The sequence below is a fragment of the Vombatus ursinus genome, unplaced genomic scaffold, assembly GCF_900497805.2.
Source record: "Vombatus ursinus unplaced genomic scaffold, bare-nosed wombat genome assembly UNPS02007284.1, whole genome shotgun sequence".
Lineage (NCBI taxonomy): Eukaryota > Metazoa > Chordata > Mammalia > Diprotodontia > Vombatidae > Vombatus > Vombatus ursinus.
In genome coordinates this window covers 25,793,680-25,815,372 of record NW_020947062.1, presented here as the reverse complement: position 1 = coordinate 25,815,372, position 21,693 = coordinate 25,793,680, and the positions used below count along the sequence as shown (strand labels likewise).

General features: G+C 42.0%; 1 protein-coding gene across 3 annotated transcripts in view; it reads left to right on the top strand.

The window, feature by feature from the left end:
- The window catches only part of JAG2 (jagged canonical Notch ligand 2), a 138,901-nt gene that overhangs the window by 101,612 nt on the left and 15,596 nt on the right, over positions 1–21,693 (top strand). For all 3 annotated transcript variants that reach the window (XM_027849190.1, XM_027849189.1, XM_027849191.1), the window contains 9 exons: positions 175–348; positions 4,785–4,935; positions 6,705–6,857; positions 7,330–7,443; positions 15,561–15,674; positions 16,875–16,988; positions 19,331–19,447; positions 21,008–21,035; positions 21,424–21,509. In XM_027849190.1, coding sequence (XP_027704991.1) covers positions 175–348; positions 4,785–4,935; positions 6,705–6,857; positions 7,330–7,443; positions 15,561–15,674; positions 16,875–16,988; positions 19,331–19,447; positions 21,008–21,035; positions 21,424–21,509 — 1,051 coding nt within the window. The remainder of the gene's footprint in view (positions 1–174; positions 349–4,784; positions 4,936–6,704; positions 6,858–7,329; positions 7,444–15,560; positions 15,675–16,874; positions 16,989–19,330; positions 19,448–21,007; positions 21,036–21,423; positions 21,510–21,693) is intronic.

Genomic DNA, 21,693 nt, shown 5'->3' with positions numbered 1-21,693 from the left:
AAATAACAATAATAATAATAATATTAAAAATAACATCACTTGGCACCACCTACTTCACAGGGTTGATATAAGGGCTGCACTTTGCAAATCTAATGGGTGTGATGATGATGATGATGATGATGATTATTATTATTATTATGATTCGAGTCCTGTTTTCTGCCCTGTGTTAACCAGGATGAGGTGAATGGCTATCAGTGCCTTTGTCCCCGGGGCTTTACAGGCAAGCATTGCGAGCTGGAGAAGAATGAATGTGCCAGCAACCCCTGTCAGAATAGGGGGCTCTGTGAGGACTTAGTGAATGGCTTCCGCTGCCACTGCACCAAGGGTTTCTCTGGTGTCTTCTGTGAGGTAAGCGAATGGCTTTCTCTTTCCCAACCATGGCAGGGGAGCCTAGAATAAAAAGGGTCATCTCAAAAGTCCAAGGACCTTAGAGTACTCCAGAAAAAAAAGCGTTCAATCAGGGGTTGGATGGCTGGAATGTAGTTGTACGAGAGATTTTAATTCGAGTATGGTTTGGGCTAGGTGTTTGCTGACGTCTCTTCTAACTCTGAGATTCTAAGATTCTGTAATTGAATGAGAAAGATCACTAGTCACCTTCAAAAAACTCTTTCTGGTGCTATGAGATCTTTCTGTGAAGAAGTTCCTGGGAGGTCTGACCCGAGTATGTTGTTATAGGTCTATATTCTCTATTTTATTTAGGAATCAGTGGGTGCAAGTCTCCTTTCTATGTGAGCACATCTTATTACTTTGCTGAGGCCTACTGTTTGGCAAGATAGAATTCTAAATTATAACATGTTTCTAATTCTGAATGAATCCATCTTGGCCTGCAGATTGTGAGGTGTTTGTTTCTAAATAAAAAGTGTTGCTCATGATCCAACTTCCCCTCCCTTCTCATGAGGCATCAGGGCCTTTTTTACCCTGTAATGGGAATACAGAAAAGTACAAGCCCCCATCTGGCTCCCTATCTGGCTTCATGGGAGGTAGTGAGTGATAAAAAGTCTCCTTGTGTTGTTTAACTTATTATTCTCTTATCGTGGTCCCCAGGGTTTGTTTTGATTTTTTAAAAGAATCTTCTAGCTGTTTTGCTTTGGGCATGTTAGTCTGGGAGAGAATGAGGCATATTTGAGCTTAATTTAAGGAAAAACTTCCTAACTATCAGAACAGTGTAAAACTGGTTGCTGTGGTAAGGTAATAAGTTCCCCATCACTGGAAATCTTCCAAGCACTTGCTGGAAGTGTTATAGAGGGGATTCTCTTTCAGGTATTGAGTTGGACTAGATAGGTGGCCTCTGCTCAGATTCCAGCTTTGAGATTATGTGATCTTAAATTACAAGAGGCATATTTCAGCTCAATATGAAGAATAACTTCTTAACAATTAGAGCTTTCCAGAAGTGGACTAGACTGGCCTCAGAACATTAGTGAGCTCCCCTGTCACTAAACGTGTGAGGGCACAGTCTTAATGTGATGAATGTCATAGAGGAGATTGCTGTTCAGATAAATATTGAGCTTGGGGCCCTTGGAGGCCCTTTCCAGATCTGGAATTCCATGACTCTCAGTATAGGCTGTTGACCATGGGTGAGGGGTCCTGAAGATTGGGGACTGGGCTGAAGTTAAATAGGCTGAACTGGCTGGCTGGCTGTTTTCCTTGTAACAGGAAGTCTTCCCCCCTCTACCCCCACCCTCCTTCATCAGTGCCCGGCGCCGAGTGGAAATTGGAAAGGGAAGCTCCGACTGTTGGAAGGAAATGAGTGGAGGTGTCTGATAGGAGAGATCTGAGAGCTTGCTTCATTCTCAAAGTGCTTCCCTTAGGGTCAGCAGTACCCCCTAGAAAACACAGGGAAACAGCCCAGCAAAGCTGTGTCATTTCCTGCACTGCTTCTTAGGACACATTATGGTAATTGTGACAAGAACATTGAATTTGGAGCTCAAGACCTGGATTTGAATTCCAACTCAGACACTTAACCTTTGTGAGCTTTAGCAAATCCCTTAATCTTGCTATGCCTGTTTCATCATTTATAAAATGAAAGCACTGAGTTGGATGATTTTGTAAGATCCCTTCCTACTCTGAAATCTCATGTTAATAATTAAAGTATCTAGTTTGCAAACACAGAACAGTACTTGGAATCTACTATTGGCAACATCTAAATGTTACCTATCATTTCTTTGGAGGTCATGTACACTGAGGGAGGGATGGTGGGGACAGCAAGTAGAAAGAATGCTTACAGAGAGAGACCATGGTCATTTTTCTTCTCTGAAAATGTTCACAGATAGAATGGGGGTGTTCTGATTTCTATGGGGCTTCCTTGGAGGGAGGCCCAGATGTATATCTCCTTTGGCCCCTGGTGTTGCTTGCTGGAACACAATGGTAAATTCTGCATAGAAATAGGATAAGCCTATTTCTGAGAAGATGAATGACTTTTTTACGAGGACTCCTTGGCATTGGAGTTTGAATTTTGTTTTAAATTTGAGTTTCAAAAATGGTGGCTGATGCTTAGGAGAAAAATAAGAGTTTCAGTTTTGAAAGAGACATTTCAGACAAGTTTTTGAAGCCGGCACAGCCTCGAGTGGCCTGAAGGGCTTTCCTGTCGTGAATGAAAAGTCCACATGTTGTCTGGATGCCTTCCCAGTCCCCTCCCCACCCCCTGTCCTCTGTATGCAGGCAGAGGAAACACCACACCATCCCTGTGAAGGTCAGGGAGTGTACCTCTGCATGATTCAGTCACTTTGGCTGGGAAACTTTGGGGCTGGGCCTCCCACAGACATGTTTGGAGAAACACAGATGTTTCCTTCTAAGATATTCTGGCATGATCTGTGAGAGCTACTGACTTCCAGTAGGCTGCACTGATGATCTAGTATCAAGACTGAGAGAGATAATAGTTTCACTGTCCTCTGCCCTGGTCAGACCACATCAGATGTGTTCATTTCTGGACACCAAATTTTAATAAGTCTATTAACAAGATGGAGAGCAGTCGGGATGTTGAGAGGATTGGAGACTGATGAATCAGGACTAGTTGAAGGAACTAGAGATTTTTGACCTGAAGGAGGAGAAGCTAAGGGTTTGGATATGGAGATATAGTCACTGTGTTAAAACATCCAAAGGTCTGTCACCTGTAAGGACAGATCTGACTTTGACTAAGTAGCCTTAGAAGGCAAAACTAGAAACCTGTAACTTTGTTAGCAAAATGCAGACCAACTCAAAATGAAGATTCGTTTTCAAGATGGCAGAGCTATCCAAGAATGGAAGAGGTTGCCTTGAGTAGGACTGAAGCCTCCTCTTGCTGGAAGTGTTTTCAATCAGTGGTTGGATGGCTGGAATGTAGTTGTCCAAGAGATTTTCATTCAAGTATGGTTTGGGCTAGGTGTTCTCTGACATCTCTTCTAACTCTGAGATTCTAAGATTCTGTAATTGAATGAGAAAGATCACTAGTCACCTTCAAAAAACTCTTTCTCTGAGTAACTATCCTTTAAATAGTGGTCCCCTAAGTCAGAGCTATCAGACATGGGGCCAACAACACTCCTGAGCGCTGCTGAATCAGATTAAAATGTAATTGAAAAATATTTAACAAAATAAATGAAAACATAGTAAAACATAATGTTAATATGTGGTTTTCTAAGTCAATGTGTAACCCACAAGAATCCTTATGTATAGCTTAGTGGCCCCTGTTTTTGTTTGACACCACTGCCCCAAGTCAATCAAAGATAAGTCTTTTTTTCAAATGGAGGATATTGCAAGTTCTGGGATGAGGAAAAGAATCTTACGGTGTTCATCATCATACATATCCTCAGCCGAGCTATTAACGTGATCCCTTGTAGGGCCACACTGAAGAGGTGGGGTGATGGGTAAATGAGAACTGCTCAGTTCCCTCAATGACTTCACAGTCTAGCACAGTGCTAGGTGACTAGGCAGGATGCTATGAGACATGTACAGAAGAGGAGAAGTGGCGGGGGGGGGAGGTATGTGGGGAATTGATGTATTAAAACCTAACAAATAATTCACACTCTATCTGAGTACCTCCTATGCCCAGAGCCTTGGGCTTGGCATTCCCTACGTTATAGCTTAATCATGTTATGGGTGGAAGTCCCAGTACACCCTGTCCATGCCTTAGCAGACTCTTCTCATGAGCAGTTGTAACTAAGAAAATTTACCTTTAGGCTATTATATTGGTGATGAACTTGACCACACTCAACTGAGCTAGTCCCTGGATGACAAAGGTACAGCCCGTCACCAACCCCGTCCTTGAAGGCTTTTCAGCTTCATGAGATCTGCCAGCGCTTGTGCTTCCCTGGCGTGGTCTTTGAGAACCAAGGTCTTCTGCCTGGCATTGGGAGAAGGCATTTAACTTCACTGAAGTTAAATGAACTTTTTTGAGGCTTGACTTAGATTTTCCTAAAATAATTCTGGGTTTGTCTAAGAAGATGTAGAGCTGCCCCTCGGCCCAGTGATCCCTTTTTACTCAGATGTAGCCATGCCCCACCATTCCCCACCATTCCCCACCCCTCATTGTGTTACCCATCTGTGACTCCCTGAGCAAGATGAAGAGGAAGATTCAGCTGTTGCAAATGTGCCTTCTCTGTTTCATACCTGTGGCCTTCCCATTTCTCGGGATTAGTTGAAAGAATTGACCTGGAGAAGAAAGAAACATAGGTTTTGGGTGTAATTATATAATTACTATGTTAAAATATCCCAAGGTCAGTAGGACATGGCCCTGTTTCCTGTGATAGGCCTGGGAACCCCCAGTCTCCCCAGGGGATGCTCGAGCTCTTACCTGGCATTTGTTCTTCCAGGTGGACATTGATTTCTGTGAGCCTTACCCCTGCCAGAATGGAGCCCGCTGCTACAGCCTGGAAGGAGATTATTACTGTGCCTGTCCTGAAGACTATGATGGGAAGAATTGCTCCTACCCTAAAGACCACTGCAGGAATGGCTCTTGCAAAGGTGTTTGATTGCCCCAAACCCCACAGATTTTTCGCAAGCCTTTGGATGAAGCATGGCGGGCAGGGTTGCTGACAAGGAGTGGGGGCGTGTGTGGATAGGAGAGATGACACTTTTCAGCCCAGGGCACCGGGTTGAGGTCTAATGCTATTGGATAAATGAGCAAAGCGTCAGGAGACCTGGGTTTTCATCTGTTCTGACACTTGACTGGCTGTGTGACTGTGGGCAAGTCACTGCTCTTATCTGGGTTTCAGTTTCCTTATTTGTAAAGTTAGGATGATAGTCCTTACACAATCTAACATTACAGGATTAGAGGGAGAAAGTACCTTATTAACCATAAAGTGCTACAGAAAATGGGAGTAGTTGTTTCTTTGATACTTGAGTGGACCTGCGAGCTCATCCATGTAGATGCTCCTTTCATGGATGCAGATTACAACTTACTAATTGAAGGAAGGCAGCACCTGGTAGAGTCAGTGGTGTGAGCGAGGCTCTGATTCAAGAGAACTGGGTTCTAGTCCCTGCTCTGCCCTTAGCTTGCTATTTATAAACTAAGGAGGTTAGAGTGGAGAGCTAAAGTCCTGTCCAGCTCAGACACTGAGTCTGGTAGGCCCTATTGTCACCTGCTCAGGGCACTGATGAGCCATCCATTACTGAGGGTCTATTCCTGTCTCTGACCCTTGGTTACTGAAGGGCTCTGGGCAAGTCACTGTCCCTCTCATCCATGGATATCCATTTTCCTCACGTGGCAAATGGCAGGAGTCCCCCTCCTTCCCAACATGTATAGAGATTAAAAGGGATAACTAAATAAAAGGTGGGAAAGGCGATTTGTTGAAGATGTTATAATAGGATACTTCTCAGCTTAGGGTTTGGAAGTCCCACCCTAGTCTTGCTTCTCAAAGCTGGGCTGTGGTTCCACCTGAACGAAATGGGATTCTGCTTAAGGTGGTCATTAGACTAAACGTCCCATGTACCTCCAGGTCCAAGATTCTGTGAAAGTATTGAAAATGATTAGAACAACAATGATGCTTTATCATCCCCAGTAAGTAGTATTAGCATTAACTTTACCCTTCATTGTCAAACTGTAGAGTTTTAAAAACTGCCCGCAAATCTCTACAGGTTTTCACATTTTTCAAAAAGCTTTCAAATCCATTTTCTCCTATAATGTTAATAATAGTGCACAGTCCTCTTGCCCTTTGAGGCTTATAAAACACTCCTTTCACAACAACCCTGGGAAGCACATAGTATAAGGACGTTTATCTCTAATTTACAAATGAGGAAACAAACGAGGCTCAGAGAGGTCAGAGTGATTTGTCCAGTGCCGCATAGCTAATAAATGCCAGCGCTTTTCATAGTATACATGAGACCAACTTGCCTCTCTTGATTTTTATATAACCTTGTAATAGAGAGCTATTGTCCCCATTTTTCAAGTAGGGAAATTGAGCGTAGGTACAGTAAGTAAGTCTATCAAGGTCACTCTGAATCAGTGACAGAACCAGGATTAGGACCCATGCCTTTTGACTCCTAGGCCAGAGCTTTGTCCACTCTAGCCCCAGGGAAGCGGGATGACTGGGAATAAATAAGAAGATGGAGTATTCATACCCTAGGGCTTACATACCCTTTTCATCAAATGGCAGGCTTGAACTCTGTTCTGCCTCTGGTTTGGGGATAAAGTATATAAAAATGATGGAGTGTGTGGCAGACAGGGACCTGGACAACTCAGAGCCACATATCCACTGTTCCTCCCCCTCCCTTCCTCCTTTTCTCATGTCCAGTAATAGACAGCTGTGAAATCGAGGTCTTCACCAACACTACAAGATTCATCTCTTCCAATGTATGCGGGCCCCATGGACATTGCATCAGCCAGCCTGGGGGTAATTTCACGTGTACCTGTGAGAGTGGCTTCACTGGCACCTACTGCCATGAGAGTGAGTCTGATGTCCCTGTCCATTTTTTCCTTCCTTATTGGCCCTAGGGGTAAAAAAAAATAACTACAAGCTCTCGTGTATTCATTTAGAACATTAATCAATGAAACCAGTGAGGCTTTTGCATTTGACTAACATCTATATCCTACTCTTTCTCTTATCCCCTCTCCAAAAAACTCTCCTTAAAGGCTGGGTTCTGTGTCTACCAGCTATGATTGGGATCTCTGTCTGGGTTATTTTGAGTGTCCCTTCTGACTACCCCAGAAGGGATGGTACTGCTACGAGGAAGTGGGCTGCTGGAACTACCCACACACATCATTTCCATCCTCATCCCCACTTGGGTGGGAAAGAATAAGTCGTCTCATTAGTAGGACTTCTTGGGTGGGTTGGAGGTGGGGGGAGAGCAGGAAGAATGTCTTCTTTCCTTCTCTATCCTATTCCCGTGACTCAGCTCCTGCTTCTCTCCCCTCCACAGACATTAATGACTGCCTGGGGATGCCGTGCCAGAATGGAGGCACTTGTATTGATGAGATCGACTCCTTCCAGTGCTTCTGCCCCAGTGGCTGGGAGGGCGAGCTGTGTGACACCAGTGAGTAAAGCCTGGGTTGGATGAGATGTGACCCTGGGACCCCCTCCCTCCCTGCCTCTGCACACACCTGCTTTCAGGCAGCCTCTCATCTTCCCAGATTGTGAGGGTCTAATGCCAATTGGCCTAATTAAATTGTCCCTCCCCTTACTAGCTGTATGGCCTTGGGCAAGTCACTTCATTTCTTTAGGTCTACATCTGTAAAATTTTGGGATAAGCTTATGTTACCTTTGAAGCTTTCAAAACCTTTCAGGGCCTATACATCAAAATTGAAGATTTGAAGGATGCATACTGTTCCCCAAGTAGCTTTCCCCAGTCATTTCTTCATCTTTGATATTAATAACAGGTAGTTTCAATATAGGGCATATACAAGAGAATATTTTCATTACCTCATTTACCATAATGTGAAGCAGAAGGCTTTCTGTCCCCAGAAGAAATCAAAGCATCTCGGAATTCAGGCACTGGGCTGTCAGCAGAGAGGTAATTTAGATTCAGGATAAATTTTTATCTTAAAATCAAATGAACCTCCCATACTTGTAGATGTTGAACTCTTAACTGGCTTCAGTGGGTTACTCTAGGTATAGATTACACTTGGGGTATAGTAGTAGAAGGAGGCTAAACTCCATTTTCCTTCTGTCCCACTTCATTCACTTTGAATATTGCCTTGTTACCTTGCTACAAAGCCCTTTCCCACTATTGAGAGAAACAATCCATCCATCTCCTTATAAATTGTTGATTAAGAAGGAAGTTTCAAAGCCCTGTGTCCTGGATGAAGGTTTTGTGTAGCTGTCTGTGACCAGCCAGGCAGTCAGTATTTACTAAGCTATCTGCCGAACCCTGTGCTTGGTGTTCTGGGGGCATAGGCCAGGAAATAAGGGGAGGTTCAGAGAAGCATGAGAAGCCAGACATGAGAAATCACTGTACCTTCCCCATAGAGGACAAACATACAAATTCTGGCTGTGCTATTTTCTTACCTGTTTGACCATGGAGAGCGTCTCTGGAGTTCACTTTCTTCCTGTGTAAAATGAGAAGGGGGTAGGCTGTATAATTAGCATAAATCCCTTCCAGCTTTTCCCTAAGCTTATTCTTGAACTTACTAGTTTTGTCTTATGTTAAAATGAATGTGACAGCATTAAAGCTAGAAGAGATTTAGAATCAGTATAGAATAATGGAAAATACTGGATTTGAAGTTACACACCATGCTCATTTCCATATCTACACTTTTGTTTATTCTGTCCTTTCTTGCCTAGAGACCTCTCTCCATTTTTTCTCTTATTTGTTAAAATCTTATCATTTCAGACCCAACTCAAGCGCCATCTCTTCCAGGAAGTCTTGCTTAATGTCCCCTGCCCACACTGATCCCTTGTTGAGCTGCTGTATTTCTTACTGTTTGTACCACATAATTGAATCATGACCTGTCTTGTTCATTGCTGGACATGTGCAAGTCATGTCCATCCCCAAGACTAGGAGGTCCCCAGGGGAGTGAATGAGTGTCCTTGTCTTTCTCCACAGAATAGCCAGCACAGAGAGTCTAAGGAAGATTTAAATTTAGAATGTGCTTCTTTTATAGAGTGGAAGAAATCCTAGAGATGATTGGGAAATTGAAAAGAGATACATGCCTAGGGTCACACAGTGAGTCAGTGGCAGAGGCACAGCTAGAACCTAGATTTTTTAGCTCAGAGCCTAAAACTCATTCCCCTATACCATAGATTAGTGAATTTAGTGTAGCTGTGATCAAGAATAGGTATTTAACAGGACAGTGGTAGAGGACTTAAAGATGATGATGTGAACGACAGTAAAGAAGCTCAGCTCTTCCACTTAAACCCCAGCAAATAAGAACTCCATAAATACCAGTGATAAGAATCTGAAGGTCTTCTGCATTGGATAATGCAGAACTATACCAAAAGATATACTCCATCAGGAGTGGGTTGAGGTGTCTTACCAGGGAAGTCAGCACATGTTCAGGCAAGAATGGAATCCAGTGAAGGTGGTTAAGGAGTAATGCCAGAGAAGCCAGCTTAAATGTATATAACCCAATCAGAGGCCAGTAGAGCTGGGGACTAGAGCCATACCAGAGACATCCATGTGAGTACAGGTAAATGGGCCAGAAGCAGGTGGAGGTAAGGAGAGAGGCTATACCACACAAACCAGCACAAGTTTCCACAAGTGGGCGTGAAACCAACCATTTCTCTGAGTGGAATGAAGGTCAAGCTCTAATAATCAAGACCTGTAGCCAGATTCTGGCCCTGGCTAGTTAGAACATAATCAAGGATGGAACTTAGTCCAATAGATAATTATGAAGGGAGATGGGCCCTGTCCATGTATTCCTGGGAGACAATAGCATACAGAGCCAATTTGGCACCCAGGCACTGGCACTGGGGGGACTGTGCAGGAAGCCCTAAGCCAGGCCTGCGCAACATACGGCCCATGAGCGGTATATTGTGTAGGTCTGCTTTATTCAAATCCCTCAGCAAAACTGACTATGCATAGTTCCCTTAGGGCAGGCCTGCCCAAAATACCCCTTGAGACCCGCCAAAGGATTTTGGGAGGCCCACAAAAAAATGTAGAGGATATAAAACAGGCCTGCACAACACACTGCCTGTAGGCCATATGTTGTGCAGGCCTGCCCTAAACCAGTGTAATATCCAACATCTCAATAGAACCTCTCAGTGCCATAGCAGAAATGGAAAAAGACTGAGTTCAGCCAGGGCCAGAATCTGAAGTAGACCACTGGAAGATGAAGACAGAATCTCAGGATTGAGGCAGTGGGTGGGACCTAATGCTGCCACTGCATCTGAATTGGCAGTAACAGTGGCAGCCAGAATACAGAGGGGGCAGGAGCAAACACGGTCTGTTCAATCCATCTAGGAGTGTTACAGGCTTCTGCACAAAATTACACTGCAAGAACTGATGCTGGAATATGAGTAAACAGGAAACCAAATACAATGTAGAAAAATTGAATGAATCTTAAGGAAAAGCCAGAATAAGAGTGTAATTCCACAATGTCCTCAGAATAGACAGTGGCTACTAGGAGTACTAGAATGGATGAAATAAATAAAATAAGAGATAAAAAATTCAATTAGAATTTGGAAGAAGAAAATTGAAAAGAGAATAAATAGCTTAGAACAGAAGGTGGAAAGCCATACCCAAGTAATGGACACCTTGAAAAATAGAATGGAGCAAGTAGAACGTCATGAAGCATCAAGAAATAGTAAAAATGTTGGAATTACTGAAAAACATAGAAAAAGATTGGAAAAAAATAAAAATAAAAGATACATGCTTTCAAAAATAGCTAATCTGAAAAAGAGGACAAGGAGTGAGAAAAGAATCATCAGACTTTCTGAAAATCATGATTAGGAAAAAAAAAAAAAACCTTGACTACCAAAATTCACAAAATCCTAAGTAAGACTGCCCAGATCTTTCAGAACCAGAGAACTAAGTGATGCCATTAGCCACCTTCAAAAAAGAAACTCCAAACTGAAAACATCCAGGAATATAATAGACGAAATGCAGAGCTTCCAAGTCAGTAAAAAAGGGAGTAGTGAGAAAGAGTTCAAGCACCTAAGAATCAAAGGATCATACAAGACTTGGCAGCAACTACCTTGAAGGATAGGAAATCTTGGAAAATGAAATTTTTAAAAGACAAATTAAAAAGGTTTACAATTAAGAATAAGTTTTACCCTGCAAAACTCAGTATTAACCCTAAAAGGGGTTGGGGTAGGGTAGAGTGGGAATGGACCTTTAATAGAATAGAGAATTTTCAGGCATTGCTTTAAAAATTTTAAGTAGAATCTTGCAAGTGAAACCCTGGAGATGAGAGAAACATAGAAAGGTTAACTACCTTTGAGCAATTAGAAGAGTATAAATAATGATGAAGTATATAAAGTTTTTGTTTAATGGAGAAGAATATAAGTAAATAACATCATTTATGAATATGAATAGATATAAGGTACTAGATCTGGTAGATAGAGTACCTGAAGAACCGCGGGCAGAGTTTGCAATGTTGTACAGGAGCCAGCAAAAAAAAAAAAAAAATTCCAAAGAAAGAGAAGAGCAAGAGAGCAAAATGGCTGTCTAATGAGACTTTACAAATAGCTGAGGAAAGAAGAAAAGTAAAAGGGAAAGATATACCCAACTAAATGCAAAATTCCAGAGAACAGCAAGGAAAGATAAAGTTTTCTTAAATGAGCAATGCAAGGAAATCAAAGGAAACAGTAGAAGGAGAAAGACAAGAGATCTCTTCAAGAAAATTAGAGATATCAAAGGAAAGTTCCTGCAGAAATGGGTATGATAAAAGGCAAAAGTGGTAAGGATTTAAGAAAAGCAGAAGAGATTAAGAAGAGGTGGCAAGAATACACAAAAGAACTATACAAGAAAGATCTTAACATCACCAATAACCATGATGGTGTGGGTACTGATCTGGAGCCAGACATCCTGGAAAATGAAGTCAAGTATGCCTTAGGAGGCATTGCTAACAATAGGGCTAGTGGAGGTGATAGAATTCCAGTTGAGCTATTTAAAACCCTAAAAGATGATGCTATTAAAGTGTGTTAAAGTATTAAATATGGCAGCAAATTTGGAAAAACCCAACAGTGGCCACTGAATTGGAAACTATCAATGTCCCACTCCTAAAGAAGGGCAGTGCCACGGAATGTTCAAATTAGCAAACATTTGTGCTTATTTCATACACTAGTAAGGTTATACTTAAGATTCTACAAGCTAGGCTTCAGCAACATGTGAACCAAGAATTACCAGAAGAGTAGGATGATTTTTGAAGAGGCAGAGTAACTAGAGAATTGCCAACATTCACTGGATTATGGAGAAAGCAAAGGAGTTAAAGAAGAACATCTACTTCTGCTTCATTGACTACACTATAGCCTTTGACTGTGTAGATTACAACAAAATGTGGCAAGTCCTCAAAGAGATGGGAGTACCTGATCACCTTACTTGTCTCATGAGGAACTTGTATATGGGCTAAGAAGCAACAGTCAGAACTGAACATGAAACAACTGATTGGTTTAAGATTGGAAAAGGAGAACAACAAGGCTGTATATTGTCACCATATTTATTTAACTTATGTGCAGAGTACATCATGCAAAGTGCCAGAATTAAAGTTGCCAGGAGAAATATCTAGTCTCAGATATGCAGATGATACCGCTTTGATGGCAGAAAATGAAGAGAAATTAAGAAGCTTCTTGATGATGGTGAAAGAGGAGAGAGTAAAAGTTTGGCTTGGGGGCAGCTAGGTGGTGCAGTGGATAGAGCACCGGCCCTGAAGTCAGGAGGACCTGAGTTCAAATCCAGCCTCAGACCCAACACTTGACACATACTAGCTGTGTGACCTTGGACAAGTCACTTGACCCTACTTGCCTCACTAAAAAAAAAAAAAGTTGGCTTGAAACGTAACATAAAACACAAAGATCTTGGCAATTGATCCCATCACTTCCTGGCAAATAAAGGGAAAAGAAATGGAAACCGTATCAGATTTTATATTCTTGGACTCAGAGATCACTACAGACAGCAACTGCAGCCATGAAATTAAAAGATGTTTGCTCCCTGGAAATGGCAAATCTGGACAGCATACTAAAAAAGCAGAGACCTCACCTTGTTCACAAAGGTCCATATAATCACCGCTCTGGTTTTTCCAGAACAATGTATGGCTGTGAGAGTTGGATTGTAAAGAAAGCTGAGCACCGCGGAATTGATGCTTTTGAATTGTGGTGCTGGAGAAGACTTTTGAGAGTCCCTTGGACAACACGGAGGTCAAATCACAAGATCAAATCAGTCAATACTTAAGACATTAATTCAGGCTATTCACTGGAAGGTCAAATACTAATGCTGAAGCTTAAATAGTTTGGCTACATAATGAGAAGATGGGAATCATTGGAAAAGATCCTGGTGCTGGGAAAGATTGAAGGCAAAAAGGAAGAAGGGGATGGCAGAGGATGAGATGGATAGATATGGAAACAATGAACGTGAACTTGGACAGACTTCAAGAGATAGTGGAGGATGGAAGAGCCTGGCATGCTCTGGTCCATGGGGTCATAAAGAGTCAGACATAATTGAACAACTGAACAACATCAATCATCTCAGACAAAAAAACAGTAAAAATTGATTAAAAAATAAACAGAGAAACTTAAAGATACCATAGCTGACAAAATAACTACATTTAATATATGTGTACCAAATGTCAGAGTTTTTAAGTACTTGAAGGAAAAGTTAAACTATAAAGAGCAAAACTCTAATATTTGGTGACATCATTTTGCCCCTTTGAAAAAAAGTTAAGTACATGAATAGAATTTTAGGAAAATTAAATATGATAGATCTCAGATAATGACAGAAAGGGAATATTAACCATATTAAAGACGTAAAAACCCCACTAAAATGCAAGAAATCATAAGTATGAAACTTAAGAGATTTTTAAAAATTGATATATAATAAAACTAGGTTGAAAAACAACTAATAAACTTTTAACTAATCTGATTTTTAAAAAACAAACCAAATTGCTAGCATTAAAAATGGAAAGAATTCACAACAAATGAGAAAATAAAGGAAATTATTAGGAATTATGTTAATCTCATATGCCAATAAAATTGATAAATGAAATAAATGGTGAACATTACTAAAAATATAAAAATGCCCATATTAACAGAAAATATAAATAAAAAATGCTGGCATTAACAGAAAAAGGAATAGAATTTAAATAATCCATCCTCAGATAAAGAAATTGAACATGCTATAAAGGAATGCCCCAAAAAACCAGGATCTGTTAAATTTGAGTGAATGCTATCAACCATTCAGTGAATCAGTTCCAATATTATGCAAAATATTTACAGAAATAGGCAAAGTAGGGAACCTACCAAATTCCTTCTGTTAGATAAATATGGCCCTATTACTTTATCTTGGAAGACACAGAGGGAAAAACAAAAGTTTAGACCATTATTCCTAATAAACATTGGTACAAAAATATTGAATATAATACTAGTGAAGGGATTACAAAAACATATTATACAGATTATACACTATGACCAAGTTAGGTTTTACACAAGGAATACAGGATTGGTTCAATATTAGGGAAATTGTAAACATTATAGATCATATGTGACACGCACAACCTATAATACTCCCCTTATTTTAATAACATTTTAAAAATAAGAACAAATGGAACATTCCTCAATATAAATTAGTGGGAAAACATTGATTAAGTATTTACTTTGTGTGGGGAATATAAATAGAAAATCAAGATAGTCTCTGATTTAAAGGAGCTCACGTTGTCATAGAGGGAGATAATAGATCTTTCAGCTTCAGGGCAAATGGAAGGGTCAATCTTTCGATGCTGTGGCAAAAGAGATCATAATGCAGCTGCTTTAGTGTCATTTCCATTGATAAAAACCTCCTTATCGGATTTGAACCATTTGATGATGTCAAGGACTTTGACATGGAAAACTTTTAGTTCTGAGTTTTCTGTAGCTGTGACTTCTGAGGAGATGGGAGCTACAGCACAGCTGCAGAGTCAGTTGGAGGTCATATCTCTACAAGGATTTCTTCCTTGGTCATTGATTACAGGAGACTGGCTAAAAACAAGGCCAATAACCTAGGTTGCTCCTATTCCCAAGGCCCTTGGTCTTATCTACCTGTTGGTGGTAATTACTCAACTGTTGGTGATGGCAGAGCTGGCAAGCCCCTTCTCCACAAGGGTCGCCCCTCTCCATGATGGCTGTAGGGGCTGGGTTGGAGCTGAGGGGTATGCTACAGGAACCTGATTTGGCTCCACTGGGGTGCAAGGAGAGGTGGTGGTCAAAATTGTAGCTATGGCTTGATGGGTCTGGCACATACTCCCTCCTGTCTCTTCTTGCATCTGTCACATGCAGAGTTTGACATGAGGCGTGTTTGTATTCCCACCCCTTCACCAGGGAGAGATTGGCACCTACTGTACCCAGTATCAGATTACCCACTCTATACACCTATACTCACTCCCCAGGCTCTGTTTCAGTCCTCTGCTTGCCAGCCCTAGCTCCAACTTTACCTTTTACATACCTGTCCCCAGGTACCTCATCAGCATGAGGCTGGACATCATGCTTATTTGTCACCCTCTCTCTCATCCCCCATCATCTCTCCAGATTTGAATGACTGCTTCCCTGACCCATGTCATAATGGAGGCCACTGCATTGACCTGGTGAATGATTTCTACTGTGAATGCAAAGATGGTTGGAAGGGCAAGACCTGCCACTCACGTAAGTTTAGTTTTCTTAATCCTCTACCTTCCCCATTCTTCATTCTCCCTCCTTGATCACCTGCTAAATTCCACAGTTTGGAAAATGAACTTTGAAAAGAATGTGTAACTGAGATCATTCCGGAAGTGTAGTGATGGTTATATCTGGAACATTGGGCTGTGGATATGGCCCTTCCAGAGCCGGGGGTCCAGGACAGAGCTATAGAGGTAAATGGAAATTGGGGTAAAAACTGACTTCTAGTCGACCTTTCTTGGAAATTCTGCGGGGATACCTGGAGACAGACAGATGGTGCCTGATTCCCTTTGCCTCTAGAGAAGGTGAGATAGTGGAAAAGTGGCTCTCTTAACTGCTAAGACCAGAGAGAACCTGGATTACTGCGAGTTGTTTGTCTGTACTGAGGCCGGACTGTCTCCTTAAAATTCACAGAAATGATATGGATATCAATCACAGAAAACACTTATCTCTAAATTTACTGACTCCTCTGTTCTCATATTAGGCCTTCCTCCTTCCAATTCTACCTCTGGTCCCTGACCTAAGTCTTAGGGCAGCATGGTCCTTATTCTGCCCAGAGCAGACCTGAAAATTTCTCTCTTCCATTAACCATCTTTAACTACTCTGTAATCATCTTCTGTCTCTATGTAGCCTGCCCTCACTCTAAGGCAATAGTATAGAATTAAGACACATCACCTCACAAGCTCTGTCAAATTTTTTTTTTTTTTTTTACTGTTAAACCATTCTGTTCTACATGGTGTGTGATAAGCTTCCCTTACTCAGGGATTTATTTTACACAGGGCATAGTAAACCCCATGGTTATGACATCTGACGCCCTGTCCTGAGGGAATTGGAGAGAGGAAATCTGGGGCCAGTGGCAAGGAGGGATGCCTGGTTCCATGAGACTTCAGTGGCCTAAAAAGATTACCTGAACCTCCAACACAGTTGTAACTACAAAGCTAGACATTTCATTTCATCTTTTTAGCCACCTCTGAGATTTTCTTTGGTCTTAAAGGGGAACTGTGTGAGAAGATGTGGATGTCTCAGTGCAGCCTGGATCCTATTTTAACAATCAAGTATAGATTAGGAGAACCTCCCACTAATCCAGAGAATAGCAGGCTAAACTCTGGGGTTGCCCTATAGGTTATAGACCAGATTGACAGCCTTCTAGTGGCATGCCAGTACTAAGCATGTAATGTTTGTTCCCAGGTGAGTACCAGTGTGATGCCAACACATGCAGCAACGGCGGCACCTGTTATGACAATGGAGACACTTTCCGATGCATATGTCCCCCAGAATGGAAGGGCAGCACTTGTAACACAGGTACCTGGGTGGGATGGGGTAGGCAAGTCTTGGTGGGAGGCTTGGCTTTGAGGTCTGACTGGAAGGTGGGAGGCTTGGCTTTGAGGCCTTATTCATTAGATTATAGAATTTAGAACTAGTATGGATTGTAGAGATCAAATCCAATTATTTTATTTTTAGAAGAGGAAACTGAGACCCAGGACCCATAGAAGGAAAGAGACTTACCCAAAACCAGAATTGAAATCCACATCTCTCACCTCCATGTCCATTGTTTCTTTTTTTTTTTAATTGAGTGTCCTTACCTATGATTTCATTGATGTGAAGAGCATTTTCAATTGATGCAGACTGACAAATTTTCTGTGCCTTAGAATCTAAGTATTATCTTAAGCACTGAGAGGTTAAATTACCTGGCCAGTGACATGGCCAGTATGTGTCTGAGACAAGACTTGGACCCAGGTCTTGATGCCAAGGTCACTCTGTACCATTACCACATTGCCTCTTCTCCTTTCATAACACCATATTGTTTTTCCCCTCGTCATGTTCACTGTCTGTCCATCACTGTTGTGTATCTTTGGGAAGACCTTTGCCTTTTCAGAGTCTTATGTAATTCATCTGACACCACAGGGGCCTATGTTAGGAAATTAAATTCAGGCAGTATTCTGATATGCCTCCTCCTTCTCTGCCTTTCTAAACCCAGTACCTCTTTCAGAGTCCTGCTCAAATCCAACCTGCTTTAAGAAGCCTTCCTTGGGGGCAGCTCGGTGGCACAGTGGATAGAGTACCAGCCCTGGAGTCAGGAGGACCAGAGTTCAAATCTGGCCTCAGACACATAACACTCACTAGCTGTTTGACTCTGGGCAAGTCACTTAACCCCAGTTGCCTCACCATAAAAAAAAAAAAAAGGAAACCTTCCTTGATCACTCTGGATTGTACTAGTCTCTCCTTTATAAGCTTCTGAAAATAATTCTAAACCATAAAGTTGTGGTCTGAACTGCTGATAATTCAGTACTTAACAATGTCCTGCATTTTTTTCCTTGTTTGTTTTGTGACTTGGTCCTAGAAGTATAGACTTTCAGAGCTAAAAGGGACTGAAGAAACCTAGCTAACATTGGAACTGTCATTTCTCTCTTGGACATTGTACTATTAATGGGGCCTACTCCTGGGTCTCCCTATCCCTATCCTTAGATTGAGGCTCCACTTCTCTCGGATAATAACCCCCAGTTTCTAAATGTTCTCATGACAGGATTTGCCTAGCTAAAACATGTACCCAAGACCCAGGTAGTTCTTGAGGAAGTATAGTATGTTGGATGGAGCCCTGGAGTTGAAGTCAGAAGACTCAAATCTCAAGATGCTTCTTAGTTGGGTGACTACTAAACTTAGTTGGCCCCCATGGGCCTGTCACTTAACCTATAAAAATTTGTTTCCTCCTCCATAAAACGAGAAAAATAATGTTTGTACCACTTGTCTTAGGGTAGTTGTGAGGAAGTTGTTGGCAAATCTTAAATTGCTATATAAAGTGGAGGTCATGTTATTCCTTCTTTGACTTCCTACCTCTGCCATAGCTAATCAAGAGCCAAGCACACAGGCTGTGTATGATGTGTTACCAGGTTGATTTAAGATACAGCAGAGATCCTGGACTTAAAATATTTAGAGCTGGAAAGGGACCTTAGAAATTGAGGAATTTAAAAAAGGGGGGGGGAAGATAGTTATATAATAACTTTATTATATATTTAAAAGGAATAGTAAGTTGTACATAATAGATGTGCAGTTTTAAGTGCAATCATTTTTTCTTATTCTGCTGTGTTATGGAAATGCTTGTTTTATTTCATAAATTAAAAATAAAATAAATTCGAAAAAATTATTAAGTCCAACCCCTTGATTTTTACAAATGAGGAAATTGAAAGCAAGCCATTGGTAACCAAGGTTTTCGGGTAGAGGCTATGACTGGCTCCTCACTTCCTTTTCCTGGTGTATACATCAAAGCATCACAGAGTCCTCTGTCCATATCTCTTCAATTCCCCATCCCAAGAGGATGCATAGACCTATGAAGTGGTGATGTCTAGTTTCTACTGCTCCAAATGTGACAAGGTAGAAAGAACAATGGATTTGGAGTCAGGACCTGGTTTGGAATCCTGTCTCTGCCATTATAATATGTGTGATCTAAAACAAGTCTCTTGACTTCTCTGAGATTTAGTTCCTTCATCCTTCATTGAATAGGCTAATGATCTTTAAGTTCCCTTTCAGTTCCAGAGCCCTTGATCTGGAATTAAAGTGTGACAGGGCTGGGCAGATCAGATAGAGGGGCTGTGAGGACTCTGTGGCCCTCTTCTTTTCAGGAAACTGAAATATTTCTTCCCTCGTAGCCAGGAATAGCAGCTGTCTCCTGAACCCATGCATGAATGGCGGCACATGTGTGGGCAGTGGCGATTCCTTTTCCTGTATCTGCAAAGATGGCTGGGAAGGCCGCACATGCACCCAAAGTAGGTCTAGACCTTTTTCTCTTCCTCTTTCCTATATCATCTCCCTCCATCTCACTGCACCACTTTGGTCCCTATGCGGAATAGGGGAGGGGGACAGACAATACATTTAAGGAAAAAGCCCCCTAACCTTGGATTAAACTTTGATTTTTTTCCACCCTCACCCCTTGGCAGTCTCATTACAAAGAATAAATTTTAGAATCTGGTTGCATGAGGTCCGGGAAGGCTGTCAAGACTCCCAATGCCATCCTAATCTTCCCAGAGAGGGCTACCATGGATGTTGTCCTTGCTATTGAGAGGCTTTACAGAATCGTCAAATCCTAACCCTGTCCCCCAAAATATACCATAATCCTAACTGACTCCCATAAATGTCCCTAGAATCTGACATCATTTTTGGTGAAGTGCCCTCTAGCTGTCTTACCAAATCCTAACTTGGAACCATTTGTGGCTTTTAGACTACCTATTGACCTTTCCTCCCTCGTGGTGATGGCAGCAGTAAATTGGTAGACTAAAATAAACAGTGGTTCAATAAAGGCATATGTATTCAGGAGGGCAGAGAGGTACAGATAACAAAAATGATGACTTCATTTTCTTGTGGTTGTGGTTCAGTCGCTTTCAATTGTATCTGACTCTCCATGATCCCATTTGGGGTTTTCTTAGCAAAGATACTGGAGTAGTTTGCCATTTCCTTCTTCAGCTTTTTTTTATAGATGAGGAAACTGAGGCAAACAGGGTTAAAAGATCTATGCCTTTCCTCAGTTTGAAGGCAGAAAGGTGATCCCTCTGGGGGGTGGTCTGAGGTCTGACTCATCCATCTGGACTTAGTTTTTCCTTCACCATCCCACTAACCCCTGGCAGCCCAAGTCAAGAAAAAGCCACTTCATTCTAGATTTATGCTGATCCCACTCCCCTACTTTCTCACAACCAAGAGCCACAACCCACCTCCCCATTGGAGGTTCACTCTACTTTTTTGGCTTGGGTTATTCTTTGGTTTAGGTGCTAGACACTAATGTAATATTCCTGGAATGCCGTTCCCAGCACCAGGAGTTATGAGAATCCATCCTAAGGCCTGGCACAGATTGCTTCCAGTTCATGGAAAGAACCACAGAGGGAGGGGGCTTAGTCTAATCTTGTCTGTACCTGAACAAGAATCCCTTCTACCATACACTCTACACACTCAACAAATGTTCCTCCAGCATCTACCTGAAGATCTCAACTAAGGAGAATCTCATTTCTGCCCCAGGCATTCCATCCCACTTTTAGGTAGTCCTGAGTATCAGAAAGTTTTTCCTCATACTCATTTAGTACCAGAGTAATGTACCAGGGTCTTCCCTGCTTCCCAAGGAAGACTTTAGGACCTTTGGCAAAGATTCTTAGGTCCTTGAGGGGAGGAACTTCTTACCTTTTTGGGTCTCCACTGCTGAGCACAGATCATTGTTCGTAGGAAGAGCTCAGTCATTATTTGGTGACTGTTCTGTCCCATAGCTTGAGCTCCCTCACCACTAAAAAACCAGTCTCTCACACTTCTTTCTCCATTATCTTTTCTCTCTCTTTCTTTCTCAGATACAAATGACTGCAATCCTCACCCCTGGTGAGTATCCCTGGGTTAGCTTATGGGGAGGTGGATCTTTGGGGAAAGCTTCTAACAGGTAGGGGGATTAGCCCAGAGTTATTAGTCAAGAATCCTCCTTGAGCAAGGGTTTCCCCAGAAGAGCAGAACTAGGGTCCTCTGCTCACAGGGGGAAGTATGTGACTTAATTAACACAGGCTTAATTAGAAAGAATGCTAACATAGTGGCTTATTATGAAGAGAAGTATCCAGGAAAGAACACTATTGGATGAACAGTGAATGGAGACTAGGAATTTGCAAATGAAGAACAACATAAGAAGCAAGCGTTGTTGGGAGGAAGGACCAGCTAGTGGTTCCTGCAGCCTCGGGATTGGTCTGATGGTCATGGGGCTGGGGGCTGTGTTTTGCAGCTACAATGGAGGCATCTGTGTTGATGGAGTGAATTGGTTTCGTTGTAATTGTGCCCCAGGGTTTGCTGGTCCTGACTGCCGAATCAGTAAGTATGAGGGCATAAACAGGGTGGGTGGGGATGTTGGCCTATGAGGAGCGAGAGGGATGGTATATCTGGGTCAGAAATGACAGGCAGGAAGATGCCCTGCCTGATTGCACTATCCCTTCCTCTCTCTGGGCTTTAACTTCTTTTTCCAGGTAATTTTAACGTCCCTTTCAGCTCCGTAATT